Source organism: Anoplopoma fimbria, chromosome 9, assembly GCF_027596085.1.
Source record: "Anoplopoma fimbria isolate UVic2021 breed Golden Eagle Sablefish chromosome 9, Afim_UVic_2022, whole genome shotgun sequence".
Taxonomy (NCBI): domain Eukaryota; kingdom Metazoa; phylum Chordata; class Actinopteri; order Perciformes; family Anoplopomatidae; genus Anoplopoma; species Anoplopoma fimbria.
In genome coordinates this window covers 26059819-26081083 of record NC_072457.1, presented here as the reverse complement: position 1 = coordinate 26081083, position 21265 = coordinate 26059819, and the positions used below count along the sequence as shown (strand labels likewise).

General features: G+C 40.9%; 2 protein-coding genes across 2 annotated transcripts in view; both read left to right on the top strand.

Annotated features, from left to right (window-relative positions):
- The window catches only part of adcy9 (adenylate cyclase 9), a 35932-nt gene extending 17063 nt beyond the window's left edge, over positions 1-18869 (top strand). The window contains 10 exon segments of the mRNA XM_054603740.1: positions 3529-3728; positions 4140-4247; positions 4499-4773; positions 5473-5575; positions 6501-6718; positions 7975-8134; positions 10498-10646; positions 11249-11278; positions 12587-12866; positions 13123-18869. Of these exon segments, the coding sequence (XP_054459715.1) occupies positions 3529-3728; positions 4140-4247; positions 4499-4773; positions 5473-5575; positions 6501-6718; positions 7975-8134; positions 10498-10646; positions 11249-11278; positions 12587-12866; positions 13123-14166 (2567 nt within the window). The 3' untranslated portion in view covers positions 14167-18869.
- A 1044-nt stretch (positions 18870-19913) lies between these two features.
- Positions 19914-21265, top strand: part of crebbpa (CREB binding protein a) — a 40949-nt gene continuing 39597 nt past the window's right edge. Inside the window, 1 exon segment of the mRNA XM_054605339.1 lies at positions 19914-20435. Within this exon segment, the coding sequence (XP_054461314.1) occupies positions 20351-20435 (85 nt within the window). The 5' untranslated portion in view covers positions 19914-20350.

Here is a 21265-nt window from a genome sequence, read left to right as displayed (position 1 = left end):
CTCACAGAATACATTGTGACATGTCACAATAGGAAAAGCAAAGGTGTAACTAACAAACATATGATGCCTGAATTCCAATTAAGCTGCTTTAGTTTCAGTGTCCTAGTATTGTTCATACCGGCTCACTGTCACGGCTTAAGTTTGTTTTAAACACGCACCACAACGTGGCACGAGCCTCCACAGATGCTGCCGAGCATGCACAAAGGCGTTTATGCTAAATGAGCAGTTTGTTGCAGTATTCTTGGAAACGCGAGAGGGTGGACAAACAAAATGTATGGTGAAGAACGAAAAGACAACGAGTATAACCGGCAAAAAGCCGTAAACTAACCTCCACAGTGCAGAGGAGGGATTGTAATTAACTGCAAACTCATATTTCATATTCATGGACTACTTTACTGCCTTTATACAAGCCATGTAAAGAAAGAAGTCAAGTAGTAAATGCATTATAATATAACAAAGAATATACTTTAAACAATTTGATTTGGGCCCAAACATGTCTGAAAAGCTTGCAAGACATAATTTTCTGGCCCAAGCACCTTGTGCCGGACTAACTTTGGCAAGCCTAGGCCTAGCTTCATGGTGATACTTGAATAGAACACAGCCATCTCTATTGTTATTAGTAAGACCTGCTTTTCCTAATCTGACTGAAAATGTTGGTCGTGAAAAAGGCCAACAGAAAATAAAAAAAATTAAGTTGCCAACAGGACAAATATTACAGGAAGCAAAATAAGCTTTAAGCTTATTTACTTCTTATGCAAAAAAATGTAATCACTTTGTATTTCAAGATTATTTCGAGTAACTCATGCCTCTGAGCTAATGGATGGCAGAGAACAGCAGTGAACCTGTGTGTGTGTGTGTGTGTGTGTGTGTGTGTGTGTGTGTGTGTGTGTGTGTGTGTGTGTGTGTGTGTGTGTGTGTGTGTGTGTGTGTGTGTGTGTGTGTGTGTGTGTAGAAGAGAGAGAGTGGGTTGAGATCTCATAAATGGCCTTTGTCGGCCGCTTGGCAAGAGACTGACACCCTAAGTTAGGGCTGTTGTTGGCCTGCAGGCTGAGGATGTCTGCCAAGTCAACACTGTCCCAGGAATTGGAACAAGACACTCAGTGCTTCCAGACTCCCAAGATAAGTTCATTGTTAGTTACACATTCATAACTAATTTTATTTATGCAGACACCGAAGCAGAACAGAGAGCTCCGGAGATACTCAGTCATGTCCACTGGTTTCACAGTGGCAAACTTAACCTCTGATGTAACTTTTCATATTCGCATCTTATGGCAGACTAGCTTTTATCCATGAAACAATTATACACCAAATCATAGAATTTAACTTTAGTTCTGCCAATAATTTGATCAATTTGAGTTTTTAAAGGCAAGTTCTTAGTCTTATTTCATGTCACTAGATCTTAAAATAAAGAGTTCAACAATTCCCTTAGACTGTTATTGTGAGTAGCAGGTTGGATAAGCTAAACAGAGTTATGAAATTGCCCTTATCTAGAAAATGTGCTATTCATTATTGTTTTATAGAAGTTGTTACAATATTAACATATTAGATTTCTATTATACTGATTACCTAAAAATTGTAAAAGGTGGAGAGATAAGGAGTTATGGAGTATAAGGAGAGTACAGAGAGGAAGGATCTAAAGAGATGGAAAAATATTAAAACTGTAGATACAAAAAGTCAGAGGAGAGACAGACAGACATGGAGGGGAGTTAATGGCCTGTGTGTGTGTGTGTGTGTGTGTGTGTGTGTGTGTGTGTGTGTGTGTGTCTGTATGATTCACAAAAAATGTGGCAAACATCTCTGTAGTACACAAATTGACTTGTGAACACACCCACTCAGCATCAGACTGACGCACATGCTTTCACATATGGGTCGGCTGCTCATCAGTCATACTTACACAGGTTGACACATCATCGCATATCTTTCCCTTTTCCTTTTGAATTAGAAACTAAATGATGTCGGTTAACATGATTTAAAGTGAGGTCATGAGGAGTTTCACTGAATCAGTCTGTCTTCATTTATTAGAAAGCCTTTCATCACACCACGATTCAAAGATAATGTTACCGTGTCAGAACAGGACAGAATCAACTGTTTTAAAGGATAAAAGGAATTTAGCTTTTTTATGTCTTTTTTTTGATACATTTTTTATATTCAAATACGTTTTTCTCATCCACATGGGCTCATTCACTCTAGATCATTTCCAAACTACATAAACAATCTCTCCATGGTTCATGCAAACTATAGTCTGTAAAATTGAACTCCAACAACTTCATTTGCAGTGATAAAATATGCCAACAATCTTTTAAAAAACCTTAGACATAGTTGCGCTAGGCATGCATTTATAAAATACATTTGTCCAGGAAGCTCGTGTCCCACATACTTAAAAGCAGGAATGTTCTGCTGTATGGTTGCTACAAAGTTGTGTTGAAAAGTCTTTTTATAGAAAGCATTGTCCATAACAATGAAATGAAACACAGACCATCGGTTAGAGGCAGGGAGCCCATAAAGACTCCTGGACCGGGTTCCTTTACGGCCTAAAGTTACTCCTTCAGTCATCATGGCGCTAACAAGGTTAGCACCTTTAGCTGTTTGAACAGAGAAGTCGGCTAGCCAGGTTACTGTGTGTTTGGACAGGCTGATAGCACCTGGCTATGTGCCACTACTCTAATCCACTGTTTGCTTATTTCCTTGTTGGCCCTACACTAGTGTGGAGATGGCCAGAGCTCTGGGCTGATGTGCAAACACAGTTGGTGAAACACCCAGTGTTGCATTACCATCTTCTTTTCAGAGTGTGTGTGTGTTTCAACAAAGAGTTTCTGGTGATGATTGTCTGCAACTAGCCATTATTTTCACAAGTGAAAAATCTTTTCACAAAAGGTCAAAAACAATGAATGCCTGTCACTCAGAAAGTAGGTGTGTTACTGTGTTACCGTGAGAGTTCAAGCCAGATTCTCTAAAAAAAGAGAAACAAGCTAATTTTGGCATCTTTAAAGCTTTAACCAGCAGGTTAGGAATGTGTACCTGAGAACTGATTTAGACAATCGATACTAAATAATCAAAATTACAATCCCTAATTGTGCTGTAGACTGACATATTGTTTCAGCATCTGTTTAGAGTAATGCAGCATGCAGCAATCCTCTCATTAGAGGATTTGTTGCCCAGTGAATGTTTGGCATAAACAAATTGCTTATTACTTTGTGGTGGTCCAGCCTAACGTGTTGTTGAAAGGATTGTTTCACCATCGAGCAGCAATGCATTTTAGGAAACATCTGACTGTCTGGTTTGTGTGAAACAGTTATTTTCTTTTCTCCCCGTCACTTTTTCCCCCATCACTGCTCAATAGAAAATTCAGAGCATTTCTAGTTCCTCAACACGTCTCTCAACATGGCAACGGCTGAGCCAGTGGCTAGCAGCTAATGATGCTAACAGCCCTTATGGTGCAAACAACAACAACAACAACAACAACAGTGCTGACAGAGCTTCCAGTGTTTACCTGAGGGTACCTGTTTACCTGCTTGTGCTTCTCCTCAGGGCTAAAAACCTACCTGATCTCAGGAAGGAAGTCGGAGCTGGAGGTGCAGTGTGGCTGCTCTCAGGTGGGACGGTCGGGCGGGGATTTGGTTGGGGTCAGCCTGTCCTCCTGTTCTCAGCCCTGCACACCGGACCTCATCCCAGGGGGAGCACAGGCTGCTGAGCTCCTGCTGCCAAACCAACATCCAGACAGGAGCGGGGTAAGTCAGAGGAAACTAAAAGTTTAGGGTGAAACGTAGAGATGGATACCTCTGCTGTTTAGTCTTTGATGGTTTATGTTAGTTTCTAAAAGTATGATAATTATAATGACTGTCTCATTATTTCACACTGTCTTTGTGGCTGGAAACACAGCTATACCACTCAATTAGCATTCACTTTTCACATTTTGCATGACTCCCCAATGTGACCAACACATCCAGGTATTTTGGATAAAAATCAGATAAATAAACATTTGATTGAATTAGTCTGATTTATACATCGTCATCTAACTGCAGGTCGTCCTTTAGCCACTGTGCCGTCCCTCATTTAAGTCTTGTGATGTCTCAGACTGCTTCTGATTGATATGTTTTAATTTGTCAACCTCTCCCACCACTGTCCCTCTGTCTCTTTAGCCTCCCTTTGTGACCCGTAGTGTGAACTTGTCTTCGGGAGCAGAGCAGGGTGAAGATGTTGCTGTGCTGAACGGCTGCCAAGAGGAGCACAAGACCAGCAGTGCCAAGGTACAACACCAGGGTTCTCACAGATCCTTAAATACATAATTTTAGATTGAATTCATTAATCTGAAAATAAGGCCTTGATTGGCGTTAAAATGTTTTAAATCAGTCTTTCAAAAGTCTTAAAATCCAAAGACTTGGAATGTGCACATCCATGCTTTTCTCTTTCCTCTTCTGCTTCTTCTTCTCCTCCATATTCTGAATCTTGTCCCTCTCTTATCTTCCTTTTTCTTCTCCACCTTCTCATCCTGATCCAGTTCATCCCAGGTCACAGTCCCAGAGCAGCCAACGGTCTCCTGAGTCCCCCGCTGGAGGACCCAGTGCGAGCCAGCCAGAGCTCCCTGTGCGACATGCTTCAGGAGAAAGAGAAGAAGACCAGCACCAGCACGGGAACTGGCACCAGTCTAGGCATGGCTGGTGGCACAGGGACAGCCGGCACAGGAATGGATCACTCTGCTCTGATCCACCTGCGAGCCAAGAACTTCAGAGAAAAGAGTGACGTCCACTTTGTGGATGTTATCAGGGAGGACAGGTGAGCAAAGAGGTTAAAGGTAGAATTTATGAACTGATTATATCACTCAAGGGTTACTGATTTGCTATGATAAGGGTTATAGAGGGAGTAAGGGTGAAGGGATCCATTTGGTCATGGGTAAGATCTCATCTCTGTGTATATATAAAATAATTAGGTGTGTTTCAAGGTGTGTTTCTAGCCACACAAGTATAATAAATAGCATAAGATAGATACATTCACCCTCACATTTTACATGTCTTCAGAGTGTGTCAGGAAACGCAACTGAACACTAAGACAACTATGCAAACTCCACACAGAAAGTCCTCAGGGTGCTCGTAAAAATAGAAAGCAAATGTTCCACACTTATTGTCATATGCTAACTTGATACCTCCACATTCAGAGGCCATAGAAAAGGCTGCAACAGAGTACGATTGTTGTGTTCTGATCTGTCCAAACAAATGTAACCAGGGGGGAAACAAACCAGTCTGATTGAACTGGACTAAGAAATGCAGGGTTTAAAGTCCCCGAAAAACAAGGTCACGAGACAGGAAAAGTTGAGATATTCCATCTGCAAAATGTTAACATCCGCTAAAAGTAGAGCAGCTGTTAAGTAAATTAAAAAGTAAATACGTTTGTTGTTTGTTCATTTTCAGAAATATTTGATTTCCAATGGAAAAATATATTCCCTTATATTTTGTCTGGTTTCTCTGTGGTTCACAGTCTGATGAAGGACTACTTTTTCAAGCCACCAATCAACAAGATCAGCCTCAACTTCCTAGAGAGACCTCTGGAAAAGGCTTATCGCAGCAGCTACAAGGAGGAGGTACACACTGTAGTTATACGCCTGGTCATTGCCTCACTCAGCACTAACCTTAGACTACTTCTTGGACAAACAATAGTGTTAAATAGTGTGCTTTGTTTCTGTGTCTGACTGTGTGTCCCCCCCAAAGAATGTGATGCCACATGAGTGCAACACATTGTCACACTCACAGGACCAGTTCCACTTGGCCTGCTTTGACCTCACAGTCTGGCAGCCCCCTGCTGTTAGACCAGTGTAACTACAGAGCTCAAAAACACTGACGTTCAAAATTCTTCAGTTCATTTAATGCAAAATCTACAGTGATGCTCACGATGATCAGTCTTTGCACTCGGCTGTGGCTAAGCTGTGAAGCGGTAACTCATTTGTGCATTAGTTAAAAATTCCAATATATGTATACACATAAGTAAAACAAAATAATTCAACTCAAATACAACTTTCAACTGCATTCAGTGAAATTGACCTAAACAAGCAAAGAAACTAAATTGTGCACAGAAAAAGAAAAGCAGTTGAAATTTCAAAAGTTTTATCCAACACACTGAAATATTTTTTTTTTACACAGCCGCCTTTCATCATGGTAGTTGTTTACTATGATTACCTTATAAACACACCATACATAACTACCAAGTTTTAGTTTAAATTGTTGTTTTTGTACACAATCTACTGCATACGTAAAAGGTCAAACCTGTACGAATTATGTCTTAGTGGTTTATTGTGTATGCATTGGATACTCATAATATTCAGTATTTAACAAATTAACTATGTTTTTAAATGTAGTTCTTGAATTGATGAATTCAGTCTTTAGATAAACTGCAGTTATATCTTAAGTAGACCCTCAATGATAATTAAACACCTGTGTAAGCTGCAGGCGTGATTCCTCAGTAAATTGAGCCACTGATCTCCTCAGTTTCTAATCCCTCTTCCGCTCCAGGTGAAGAACCTGGTGCAAGTGCAGACATTTGCGAGCTCCACCTTCAGCTCCTTCCTGGATGTTCTTCTCAGCTGTTTTTTCTTCCTGGCCCTGACACTGGCCTGTTTCCTTCCACCTCTGGTGAGCCAGGACCCTGTGGTCCCTCCAGCTCCCGCTGCCCTGGCCCTGACTCCGCTGGCTGGCCTGTTGGAGCTGGCCTCCCTGGTGCTCTCCATACGGTGAGCAGGCTGTGTCTGTGGGTGTGCTTTTGCGTGTGTCATTTCTTTCCTGGCAGGATGGAAAAGCATCTGAAATGTAATTTAGGCTGTTGTGTTGCTGTCAGTGCTGTGCAATCAGAGCCAAATGATGTCTAAGTGTATGTTTCCAAATAGGATTCAGATAAAAATACCCAGCTCGTCAGGCGATCTTCCACATTATGGGGCCCACAGAGCAACATGGAATAATCTCAAACCATGGCAGGATTCAATCAATATATCTGTTCCCTGTATATTCAGAAGTTTTAGTCATTTGACATGCTCAGATGAGCGATCAAACTTTCTGCCCTTCACAGATTGTGTAGCGCCTTGTTAGGTGCTGTTCCAACCACATTTCTTTTTGTAAGTAATTTGATATTACTTATGTTTTTATCTTGTATGTGGGCTAGAGCAAAATCAACTGCTTTAATAGTGACATGATGTGCAAATAGCTGCTGTCTTCAAAACATTCTATCAATTAAAACATTCTCTTTTATTCAGCACTTATTTGCTGTATTTCATGTTGTCATGGAGATAGACAGGATTTTGTCTTGGGTATATAATATATATATATATACCCAATATATATATCATCAAATTGTATGTAAAATACATTTCACTCTGTATTTGTATAGTACTTTTCATAGAAACATTATGATTGAAAGCCACAGATTGACCATCCCAGTGCACCACAGCTCTCCACTGAAACCAAAACAAATTATTCTCTGTGGTAGTTGGCTCCCACAAGACAATCGATTAACTAGGATTGCCCAGTCCTTTGGTTCTAGTCCTTTTTTGTGAAGGCCCAGTATTGGCTCAGAAATTGGCACAATGACGTTCTGGTACCAGGTAGAGCTCCAGAACAAAACAATATATACAGTATTTTCAAATGCTTAAGATGTATTTTTGTATTTTATGGTGTGTTTTATTGGTGTGGAGAACATTTGAGAAGGAACTCATTTCTACTTATTGCTATGCGAATAAAAGGGATATAAATCTTCATCTTCTAGTTGGGTCTTGGACAACATAGTTATGTTTTAATAATGTGTCTTAAGTTATGATGTGTTTTTCTTTACGTTACTGTTTTGTGTGTAACTATTTTGTTCCGTCATGTTTTTGTTGATTCTTATTTTGGTATCATTCATAATGAACTGATGATGCTCTGGTGGTTGTGCTGCTGGAAAGTCATCCTCTGTTGTCTCCTCCTAACACACCGTCCTCCTCCTCTCCTCCTGCTGCAGCATGGCCTTCTATCTGGAGAAGGTGATGAACTGTACCCGCTCCCTGCTCCTGGTGGTCTCTGGATGGGTCCCCCGTCACGTGATTGGGGCTGTGTTAGTCTCCCTCCCCGCCATCTCTGTCTTGTCCCACCTCACCTGCAGTGTCCACTTGCCCCTCCAGGTAAACATTTCTTTTGGTGGGTGGTAAGATCAAAAACTGGAAAAGACTGCTTGTGTATGTATGTGTGTGTGTGTGTGTGTGTGTGTGTGTGTGTGTGTGTGTGTGTGTGTGTGTGTGTGTGTGTGTGTGTGTGTGTGTGTGTGTGTGTGTGTGTGTGTGTGTGTGTGTGTGTGTGTGTGTGTGTGTGTGTGTGTGTGTGTGTGTGTGTGTGTGTCAAAGGGTCCTGTAAGTGGGCACTCAGAGATTCTGTGTTTCCATCCCTGTTTTAGGATTTTGCGCTAGAGGAATTAGCTTTATGATGACCTGTTATGTGCCTTATTTAGTCCTGAACAATAAGTTAACTAATAGATAGACAATTAAGAGAATTTACAATAATTATAGTATAATTTTTGTAGAAAATCATATATTTTAATAATATCAAACATATGCCGTTGAACTACATTTCTCTCCCTCCTTACTAATATTTAACAATATTGCTTCTACAGCTGTTAAGGCTGCAATGACTATCACCATTAGTTCTAATTCTGCAGCTGATTTAACTACTAGAATGGTTCGCCCTCACTGGCTGAAGCCAAAATAAGCACAGAGGAGTCAGCAGTTTGAAATCTTGCCCATGGTGGTTTGCAGCCAGAGATCGTCGGAGGCCAGCAGAGTCGTTATCTGGCATTAGCCCCTTATAGGAACTGTAGAAGGAAAACAGCTCAGAGGCTTCAGGAGGCTTCGCCTGTGGACGCTGGCACCAGAAATGTTGACATTTCTTCTTCTCCGAGTCCTGCATGTGAGAAGATTGAGAGCAGCCATACTTCAGTGTTTTTGTGCTGTTTTGATACAAGGCCATCTCAATAAGTTTGATCCTCTCTTTCCAGCTTTGAGCCAACGGCTGCTTGCAAGATGTGTGGTGTTTTCATATCTTGTTTTTGGGGGATTTTCAACACCCCATTTCTCTATCCATTTCTCTCCCACCCTGCGCTGTCTCACCCCTCCACTCTCTCCATCTCTTCGGGGCTTGCAGATCAAAGTGGAAGTCTCACAGAGGGTTGTTAATTAGACTTGCAGTTTTCTGGACTTTTATGCCTTTGAAGCTCTGACTTCGTTTATATAATGCATTTGACGTTTTCATTTTATGTAAAAGTTGCAGAACGAAAATACAAGCAAAATAGGGCTGAACAATGAATCAAGATTTTATCATTGCAAAATGGCCTACTGCAGTTTTTAAATCGCAGGAGGCTCAATATTTGTCAAAGGCAAAATGTTTGCAAAATACCATTTTAGATTAAATATTGTTGTGCTGCAGAGATTAAATATTGTTGTGCAGATGTCCTGGCCCACACACGAAAATTTGATGATTATTCTGAAAAAATGATCACTAATATCAAAATATTCTGAAAAAATAATCACTAATATCAAAATAAGCAGCAATTGCAATATCAGTCAAAAAATGTCAGCCCCTAAAGCAAAAATGATACTCCACTGGACCAGAAATAACTAATTGAAGATTATCTTACGTGTTACTATTGAATGAAAATGAACAGGAAGTCAAACTATTGGTTAAAAACACATTTTAATATGTACACAATAAGACCTTGAAGACCGTTTGATGGATCCATAATGTAGATTATAAAAAGGAAAGACGAGGACAGCACTCCAATTTGACTTTTTAATATTACCACACATGTTTTGAATTCAACTTTTCATTGTGTTAGACGGATGTTAACTTTTTTATTTGGCAGAATGACTTTAATGGGGTGCTGCTGCATTCAATATAATATCTCGGGTTTGTCTTAAGTTTGGAATTAGTATGGAAAAATAGTCTTCATAAGGAAACACACTCTTTAACCTTCTTTTAAATCCTACCTAGTAATTTCAAGGACAATACTTAACTAAAACTTGTCAACTATTTAGAGTAAATAGAAGGAAAAAGAATGAAACAGAAAGTCTCTCTTTGATTAAGAGAAGAGACAAAATGTTTCAGCTAGTCCTGATAGCTTTCTCTTTTACCGCCTCTTCTTTCCCAATCCAATAGCCATGTAACTCATTCGACTGTAAAACCCAACACATTGTTATTAAAATATATATGTGTGTGTTTGTGTGTGCATGTGTGCGCTTCAGACCAATTAACTAATGGCAGGGCCCATCGAAATAGCGCTCACTGGTCCCGTCCTAACTACCTTACGCCCCTACAACAGTGACTAATATGCAGAACTGTGAAGAACCCTTCATTATTTAATTACCTCTTCTAACCAACACACATACACAGCGGCCTCACCAGCTAAACTGTATTGCATTTGTTCTGTTTTGCTTTCACAGTATAGTCCTAAATTGCTTTGTTAAGTCACTTTAATGACGACCCCCTTTTCCTCCAGGTGACCATGTTCCTGTGCTGTGCCACCATCCTGGCCATCATCCAGTATTGTAACTTCTGTCAGCTAAGTTTTTGGATGCGCTCAGTCCTGGCCACTGCTACGGGGGTCGCCCTGCTGCTGTTGCTGTACAGCCCATTGCACAGGTACAGGTGAGCATGTGTTATTTGCACACGTACACAAATACTAAATGCATACATGCAGTACACACACACACACACAAGTAAACAGATGCTGTGTATGCACAGACATACATGTTTGTACTTTATGCACTAGGTGTGGCATTTCACTTTTCATTCAATTAAAGACTTAATGCAAGATTTCACACAAGTAAAATATAAGCACTGATCAAAGTGCAGTAGGACAAAATTCCCAAGTGTCAAAGTAATCAATGTACACAGTTGATACAAGCAGCAGGTAAGTGAAACTAGAAATTAAGACCACAATGTAAAAACATAAATTTACAGCTTTGTGTTTGCGATGTAGATTTTTATATAAATAAATAGATATACAGTACATTATACAATCCTCATCCATGTCTGTCCTTAATAGTCATGAGTTTTATTTATGCATTCATTCTTTATCCTGAAACATTGTAATTCACCCAGTTGTTTTGGTACTTCATACCTGTTCTTCAGACAGGAAAAGAGGATTTAATATGATCTGTATTATGTTGGTTCATGTGTGTGTGTGTGTGTGTGTGCATGCGACCGTTCCTTTTCTTCTGACTGACACCACTCTTGTCGTCTTTCAGCTCCGGTAATAACAGCTTGCCAGTTCATGGGTGAGTGTCTCCGTGGAAACAGAGGAGATGATGGATGAGTGACATTTGAAGGGTCAACAGGGGCGACGGCTTGCTTTTATATTTTTCATAACGGCAGCTCTGTCTGGCTTTTACTCAATCTCACGCTTTCCTGCTCTTTACTCACCTATCCTTCTTTCTCTCTCTTCCTCGGCCTCCCCCTGTGTGCACCAGCAGTAATGGCTGCTAAATGTCACTAGTGGTGGAAATGACTCATATAGCCTGTGCCTGCTTGAATTCTTTCATTAGAGCCAGAAGTTAGCTGACTGCCCTATAGAGGAGGAGAGGGCTGAAAAAGACTCTTTTCTTTTTCAGATAGCATTTTGATTGGCAGCTACTTCTTAAGGCTTCAAACTCTGCTTGAATCATACTTATAAAAAAAGATATATCTTTTTGGAGCCAATACTGCAGTCAGAGCACCTTCTGGTATTTTTTTAATACCTTTTTATCAGTCTGTCAACCAGCAGGGAACAAGAGGTTTCCGAGGTGGGGTATTTAAGGACAGATAACCCTTCACACCTTTCTTACGTTCAGTATGCTTTTATGTACACTTGTGCTAATTGCAAAGTAATTAGCTTAAGGCACTTTTTTGGTTACAGTATGTACATTGTAGAAAGTACATCTTCCGATCACAAATAAACTGACATGAGAAACTACACTTCTCAGTGCTTCATCTGTATTGTCCAGTACAATGAACCATGATACAGTTCATTTTTTTATATAATAAATCATTAATAAAAATCATTAATAAAAAGTGTATCCCTCAGATAGTTTGCCTGCAAATAGTGATTTTCCACATCTCCCACAATGCCTTTTTGACAACAACCCCAGAGAAGCTGGAGGATAACCAAGTTATTTTCATTGAAAGATGAACATGTAGCTAGGTAGTCAGCTAGTTGTGAGTATTGGATGTGATTTATTGAGGCCAGTGGAGAAACAAGTATTTCTGCCTCCGCTATGATGAATTTGAATATCGTGGTAAAACTGCAAGAGTTAAAGCAAACTTTAGCTTAATGCTTTTGAGGGACTGAATCCAAAATTCCTGTTATCAAACGTTATCAAGGCTGCATTAGAAATATGTCATCATGATGTCATGTCATCTTCGTGTAGCATACAGCACCTCACAACAAACAAACTGGTTCAGGAAATGCAAGGTGGAATTCTCCAGCCTCCATTTCATCTCTCTTCTTTATCCTGTGAACCGTTTTCCTGTTCTGCTGTCCTGTCTTTGCTCTTGCTCATCTTGAACCACACTTACTTTTCTTCTGTTGTCTCCATTTTCTCACTCAGACTGAACATCTCCACATCCAGTGATGGGGATTCAGCGTTAGTCACACCTGAACCTCCCCCTCGACCTCTTGACCTTCTGGTCCCAGAGGCTGTCCTGGCCTTCTTCCTGCTTTTGCTCCTGGTCTGGTTCCTTAACCGTGAGTTCGAGGTCAGCTACCGTCTCCATTACCATGGCAATGTAGAGGCTGACAAACACCGCTCCAAGATCCAGACGATGCGAGACCAGGCTGAGTGGTTACTGGGCAACATCATCCCCATCCATGTCGCTGACCAGCTCAAGGTTTTTCTAGTTTTTGAAAAAATATCAGACTTAATTATGAGGGTTATCAGAAGAAAGCCTAATACATCAACTCTTTTTGCTTGTTTTGTAATCCAGTTTTTAAAGAAATCCCAAAATACATTTTTCTTAGTAATTCTTTCTTGAATTTAGGAGAAAAAAAGATACAAATTATAAACATTATATCATCATTATCATCCATAAATATAAGCACGTTTAAGTGTTCAAAATATTCCAACACGTTTCATTGTTTCCTCAGGTGACCCAGAGCTACTCCAAGAATCACGACAGTGTGGGCGTGATCTTTGCCAGTATTGTAAACTTCAGTGAGTTCTATGAAGAAAGCTACGAGGGCGGAAAAGAGTGCTACCGCGTTCTCAATGAGCTCATTGGAGACTTTGACGAGCTCCTGCGCAGACCCGAATTCAAAAGCGTGGAAAAGATCAAGACGATCGGGGCCACCTACATGGCTGCGTCCGGACTGAATGTCCGGCAGTTGGCTGAGAATGACGAGGACTCTCCACACGCTCACCTGAGGGCTCTTTTCAACTTTGCCCTGGAGATGATGGGCGTCCTGGACGACTTCAACAAGAACATGCTGGGTTTTGGTTTCAAGCTCCGCATTGGGTTTAACCACGGGCCTCTGACAGCGGGGGTGATCGGCACCACCAAGCTGCTCTATGACATCTGGGGAGACACGGTTAACATTGCCAGCCGCATGGACTCCACCGGGGTGGAGTGTCGGGTGCAGGTGAGCGAGGAGAGCCATGCTGTGCTCAGTTCCATGGGCTTAGAGTTTGACTATAGAGGTACAGTTAATGTTAAGGGCAAAGGTCAAATGAGGACCTTTCTGTACCCCAAAAGTGGAGAAAGTACATATGAATATCGAAAGGAGCTGGACGCCAGCCTCGGATCCTCTTCCATGGCATCATTGGTGAATAAGACTTCGGAATCTGTTACCCAGGCAACAGCTCTTCCTCCCTCTTCTTCCACTCCTTCTTCCTCCCATCTTTCCACACTCCATCCTCAACCACAAAGTGCTGTGAGGCCTTCAAGAGCAGGGCCTGAGCCTGTCCAAGCAGAGTCCACAGAGGCGAGGGAGGAGGGATATAGGGACCCTCCACACCTCCCTGGGCAGTCCTCTGCCACAGACCTTCACCTCCCTCCCCACTCTGAACTGGGCACAGAGCCTAGTGCTGCACAAGAGCAGCCCGCTCCTCTCGCACTTCAAGAGGAGGAGGAGGAAGAGGAGGAGGCCGACGAGCTATCAAAACTCAACGAGGAGTTTTATGCTCGTCTCTGATCCCTTCCCTCCTCTCTTCCTGTGACTTCTGTCCCCCTGCTGCCCCAGCTGCTGTCTGACTCTCCGGGACCGATCGCAGGTGCGGGCAGGATGTCCCTTTCTTTAGGCATAGCTAAGGTGTCTTTATGCACGGATGATGAAGGGGGAGTTTGTCACTCTAGCACAAACAGTGGCTATAAAAATGGCTACTAATGACTTTGATGGTAATGTTGCCTAAGTCCTGGGGAGGGCTAGACCTGTGTTGAGCACAGCAGAGTTTAGGCTGAAAGGGGTTTAGAGGGAAGGAAGACTGATGGTGTTGTTCTTGGTGTTTTTACTTCTTCATTTTTGTTATTAAGTGCCTTCAGGACTAGAACAGTGAATGAACAAATATAAATTACTGAACAAAGTTTTAAACATGTTAGATGACGAAACATGCTGTGGTTTCTTACTCCATGCTTTTATTTTCAATGCAAGTATTTCTTAAAAAAAACATTATCGTTGTGCCATATCATTTGTTTTAACTTGATCAAAGTCTTGACCTTACTTAAGGGAAAATTGTTTGAGATTCTATATAAGGGCCAGTGCAGCATGATGGGCTGAGCAGGGAACTATGGGAAGAATGAGGGAATCACATCAAGCAGTGTTAATTTATGTCTTCTGCTCTGACTTGAGGGCTTAATACAGTATTCATTTGTGCTCGAGTCTCAGTAAACAGAGACATGCTACAAAGCAGGTTGCATAGATTTTAGTTTGTGTAGCAGCTAAATGCACATTTTAAGCACAGGTCTTGCACAGTGTTTTCTCGACCACTTGTATTTGGAAGTTATTACCGCAGAGTGGCTCTAAAAATGCCTACTAATGTCTTTCATGGTAATGGTGAAATAGCTTTTAAGAACATTTAAACAGAGTTCTTGTCTGTCGCAACGAGTACAATCAAAAGCACAAAATCAAATCAGATAAGGGACGTTAGATTTGGAGGTAAAGGTGGTTGTAAAATGTGAGATCATCACTAAAGCAGGAAGGCACTTTAAATATACTTAAAGTTATACTCCACCCAAGATGTGTCTTTGAGTATGAAACACAATCCCAACATCTGGGCACCGTAGTATTTCTTTTTTTTGGGGGGGGGCTGTGTTATGTCTTTTTCATTAAAGCAGACAGTAAAGTAATGACTTGAAGTAAATAAGAGGAGAGAAATATGAGGATTAACATTCAACAAAGGTCCCAGGCCACCCAGGAAACGGAGATGTTAGGGTTCGAAATTTGACCCCCCAAAGCCAGCAAGGGCCCTGTAGTCTTTAGTAAATGTTTCTTAAACAGGAATAAATAGTTAATTTGTTGGGGACTGTATTCAGTGGATAATGTGGTGAGCTAGTGAATATTTACAGCAGCAGGATAGTGTATGTGGGATTGACTCAAAATGAAAATACAAAGCCGATTTTTGTTGTAATGAAGGAAAATGGAACCCAGTACAACGATGTGGCTCATTTATTAGTTTTTGGTCAACAACGGAGCTCGAAGGCACAGAGGAATAAGATTTATCAGACTTTTACTACAAAGACGATACTTGTTAATATCATCAATTCATTGTTTGGTCTTTTCATGGAATTTGTTAACCATCAGAAGAAAAAAACACCAGACTTATCCAATAACGCCAACAGAGGGGTGAGCGTTTGATACTCAAAAGATTTTGAGTGGAGTGTCATGTGAAGTGTTACTGTGATGGACAATCACTGTGTAGTTATTGATAGATGATTGGGTGGTCCACATTCAAAGCACAGATCAACCACAGTTTCTACATTGCTGTGTTTAAAACCTCAAACTCAAATTTAGTTCCAATCGTTGCCTTCATCGCCAGAAGAAAAAACAGACATTGGTCAGTCCGTCACTATAGATTTATTCAATAGTTAAGTATTGTCTGCTTTAGCTATGTGATTTGCTGTTAAAGGGGTGGGACTTTCAACTTCATCCAATCACAGCCTTTATACAGAGGGGGCCCTCTGCTGTATCAATATACTTAAATTGTGCCACTTTAATTGAGTGATCTATAGGTGCAGTGCGACCTAAACTAGCTGATTGTTTTGTGGTGCCTAAAAAGTATGACTGTATTTTTGGAGTATCTTGGTTTTCAGAGTTTTTTTAATCATGCTGTTTTCATAATGAGGATAGAATTATGATTGTATGTTTGAGGAAATGATGCTCGTTGTGCAGGTTTGCTGCCATTTCTTTGGGGGACAAATTCCATCTTATTTTTTATTTTTTTCTCTTTTCCAGTTCTTTCAGTCTGTCAACAACCGGTCGCCTGGAATAGTGTGGTGGTGGTGGTGGTGGCGGTGGTGGTGGTGTTATCATTGCATAGCTGGCTCCTCTTAGTTCTCTTTGCTCTTTACTCACTTCATGCTTTTGTCTTTACTCCTAACAGCACTTCCCCTCCTGTACTTTGGGTGTATGTGTGTGAGAAAGTAATTTCAATAACACAGAAAAGATCACTGTAGTATGATGCAACAAAGAAATCAATCAACTACACGGCCACTGTTAAACTGTTATTTTGCTGTCGCTACCTTATCTGTAGAGGAATATCACACACTTAGTTGCATTCTTTAAAATGGAGAAAAGAAGGCCTTAAAGTTTGAAATCTAATCCTGCAAACACAAAACACCGCCACATCTTTCAGAGACAGGTCAACAGTCTTACCTTGAGAGGCTATGGCCACACGGAGATACAGAGATGAGAAGGGAACCATCACTAGTTATGAAGCCGTCTCCATCCATAGCATTAAAAGGAACCCTACCCACTCCAAACATACACAACCAGTGCCTTATGAATCAGGAATACGTTTAATCAGCGTGTTTGAGCTGTGAGAATATGTATCAAATAATCATGATAGCATTTGTAGCATAAATGTGTTAAAATCCAAAGAAGTTTCTGCAGAAGCTGTCACTCTAAATTAAGACACAAAAATAGCTACACAGGATCTGCTTTGTTGGCACAAATCCTTGTGATTGCTTTGAAATATTTTTCTAACGGGCACATTCATGCATATCCTAAACACGCTCGAGTTTGCCAAAACTAATAAACCATACCATACAAAGTAAACGAAACAGATCAGAATATCAAGTATAAGTTTTGAAGGAAAGTTCCTATTTTTTCCCAGACAATATGTGAGAAACCCTTCTGCCTCACGTTGTTAGTTAATCCGTGGTGCGTTGCAGGACATGTTAGTTAAGCCCTAGCTTGCACAGCAGTGACAGAAACTAGCCATAGTAGATTTAAGATGCGGGGCTCCACCTGTTGATGGGCGCACCACCTCTCCAGTAGCGCACATCTGTACACACGTATAAATAAAATACTAAAGTGAACACTGCTGGCTCTGTTATCTGTGATACAGTGGGGGGAGAAGTGTGTGTTAGCTTTTTTTGCATGGGAAGGAATGAGCAGTTTTCTTTTCTTGCCCGACACACTACATTTTCAGTCTGACCCTGCACCATACTATCATTCTTTTTTATTTCATTTCAATAGCATTCTTTCTACACTAATATTGATCAATAAGCATGTAGTGCCAGCAAGAGGGATTCTTCAAATCACTAAGCTTTGCTCATTTAAGGTTACTTGGTTTGTATCCTTCCCTGACAGTGTATTGATTATGTGTGTGTGACAATAACTGTTTTAGTTTTGGCAGAGGGAAAGGAGTGTCTTTAGAGCCCCATTGCTCCAGTTAAGAGAATGCAGAAAACAGCCCTGTTGTGAGGAGAAGTTTATGGCATTTAGTCATTACCTTTTGTTAAAGAAATGTGATTTTACTTTGTAACAGAAAAATAAGGGAGAGAGTGTTTTATTAGCACTTGTTAAAATCATCACAGCAAATCAGCATTGCCTAATCACTCATTTAAATGGTGACAGCTCCACATATTTTCATTATAAATTCAATCCATATGTGTTTCAAATTACACTGGGACAAAAAAAATGACACAGTTGTTTGATTGATTTAAAATATTTGTGTATTTGTGTTATGTTCATGAATGAGATGTATTATGTATGTTTTTGTGCACATTACCCATGTATCATTTATCAACCACATGATCGTAATCTGTACACATTTGCACAAAGCACTCAGTGTTTGTACATATGCAGTTATTTTATGTCACATATGATTTTTTTTTATACATGTGCATGTGCCAGATTTTTGCCAGAAAACAATGAAAAAGCGACACTTATTATCAAATTGGTTCAATGTGTGTCTGTTTGAGTAGTGGGGAGTGATATCATTTTATTACTTTTTTTTTTTTTTTTTCAGTACGAGAGAAATAAATCTCCAAGCAGAAAACAGTTGAGTAGACTGTGAAATATAAAGCGGAGATGAATTCACGTTAAACAGATAATCAGACTGAATTGCGATTATGTTTTTATTATTATTATTATTTTATCAGAGATGTGGGCAGTCAGGCTATATTCACATTGGAGGTTGGCCAAGTTTAGGAAAGATAGTTACAAACCTGTCAATAAGGTGGAAAAGTCTCTGATCAAATAATAATATTAATAATAATAATAATGGATTGTATTTATATAGCACACTTTAAAATTCAATGAAATCCCAAGGTGCTGTACAGGGTAAAACAATCACAATAATCAAATATAATAATAAAACGCTAAAAACAAATAAAAAATAAAATAAATGAATTCATTTAATCATAATAAAATCTGATCAGCCAGCTAATGACAAAAACATTTATTTGATTAAATAATCACTGCCAGAACTTACAGTACCAGTCAAAAGTTTGGACACACCTTCTCATTCAATGGTTTTTCTTTATTTTTATTTTTTTCTACATTGTAGATTAATATTGAAGACATCCAAACTATGAAGGAACACATATGGAATTATGTGGTAAACAAACAAATGCTCAACAAACCAGAATATGCTAATGATAAAAAAAAAGAACATGCAACACAGAACTAAAATTAATGTGCAATATTATTTTGATATTCTAATTAAAGTTGAATTCAATATTAACCCTTCCATGCATAGAGGTCACTACAGTGGACAGCTATTTAAATGTTGTTTTCTTGTATATGCATGGGGGTTTTGATCAGCCACTACAATAGTGCTCACTGTAGTGGCTGATGTGCAACTATGCCATCAAAACCCCCATGCATATACAAGAAAAACAACATTTAAATAGCTGTCCACTGTAGTGACCTCTATGCATGAGAGGATTAATAACTATAACGTACTTTTAAGTGCATGGTTTGACTTGTAAACTGTGTGTGAGTCTGTGGCCGTGCTGCAGCGCCCCCAGCGGCCCAGCGGGGCGGTGCAGTCACGTAGGGCGTGAATGCGCGGCCCCTCCCCCTCCGCGGACGAGCTGGAAAAGAAAAAAAAACTTTTTTTTTTTTTTTGTACTGAAGGAATCAACAGCCGCCATCTTGTCGTGGCTCTGAATTAGGATTTCGGTGCAACACTGTGTTTATTCCCGAGCACATCCAGCCTCCGTACCGCCGCGCCACAGCGTCCCCCCGCAGACTGCGACCCCGGGACGCCGCCAAGGGGACATTTTGTGCGCAAAAAACGCGGATTGAATCTGCGGTCGACGGGCGAGAAAAGCTCCGCGCGTCTGATCCCCACCGCGGCGCGGACACCCAGCGGACACCCTGCGGACACCATCGAGGGTTTTTTTTTGCACCAAAAACACCATTTCTGTGCAGCCGGGCATCTTCTGCGCTGCTTCGCGCGAAAACATTTTCCTTTTTTTTTTTTTTTTTTTTTTTTTTTTTTTTTTTTTTTTTTTTTTTTTGCACGAAGACATTTGACGTCACGCTCAAAATGGGGACCCGGAGCGGCGCGTAGACCGGAGATGAAGACCTGCTGCGGCTCAGACTAACACCGCCGCCTCGGCCCCGTGTCCCTGCAGGAGGAGGAGGAGGAGGAGGGAGGAGGAGGGTATCTGCGGGGCTTTAACGATGATAATGCGGGCGTCGGGCGGCGGGTCGTCATGGGGTGAGCGGCGGTGGCGTCGCGGGGCGCTGTTGCATCTCTTTTGAACAAAAACACTCACGCACACGAGCAGCTCCACTTAGCACGCGAGCAGGTAATTAGCTGACGTTAGCTGTGAGCGCGTGAGCTCGCCGATGTGCGCGGGTCTGCTGGACGGCTTCACCTGGACGGCTTCACCTGGACGGCACCGTCCACTCACGAGGCTCCACTATGGCCGAGAACCTGCTGAACGGACCCCCCAACTCCAAGCGGCCCAAGCTGAGCTCACCTGCCCTGACAGCGTCCGAGGGACCAGGTAAAGGCCGCGAGACTGGGCTCACGTGTCACGTTTAACACTCACGCACTGTGCCACGAGATGTTGTCTGAATGCATGTGTGCACCGCCCTGCAGCACGTCGTGGTCAGCCAGGTGTGTTGGTGGTGGGGACCGCTGGGGTTCTGCTGTGGTTCTGCTGCAGTGTTGTGGTTTGGTTCTGCAAGGACACTTGATTGGCAGTTTATTAGGAACACTTGCCTCGTGCTAATGCAGTCTAATACAGTCCTTATTACAGCCCTGCAATAAGTCATACCTCCACGAGGTAACGTCACAACTCCATATACTTTAACAGGACTACATCACATTACATTACATTACATTACATTACAGTCATTTAGCAGACGCTTTTATCCAAATGTGACTTACAATAAGTGTATTCAACATAGGTATTCAAGAGAACTACTAGTCACCAGAAGTCATAAGTGCATCTCCTTTCTTAAACAAGCATCTAAGAGCATAAACCAGAGCAAAAGTACAGAAACAAAGTAATACGAATACAATAAGTGCAACAAACTAATACGAATACAATAAGTGCAGAAAAGAACTAATATGAATACAATAAGTGCAACAAACTAATACGAATACAATAAGTGCAACAAACTAATACGAATACAATAAGTGCAGAAAATAACTAATACGAATACAATAAGTGCAACAAACTAATACGAATACAATAAGTGCAGAAAATAATACGAATACAATAAGTGCAGAAAATAACTAATACGAATACAATAAGTGCAACAAACTAATACGAATACAATAAGTGCAACAAACTAATACGAATACAATAAGTGCAACTAACTAATACTA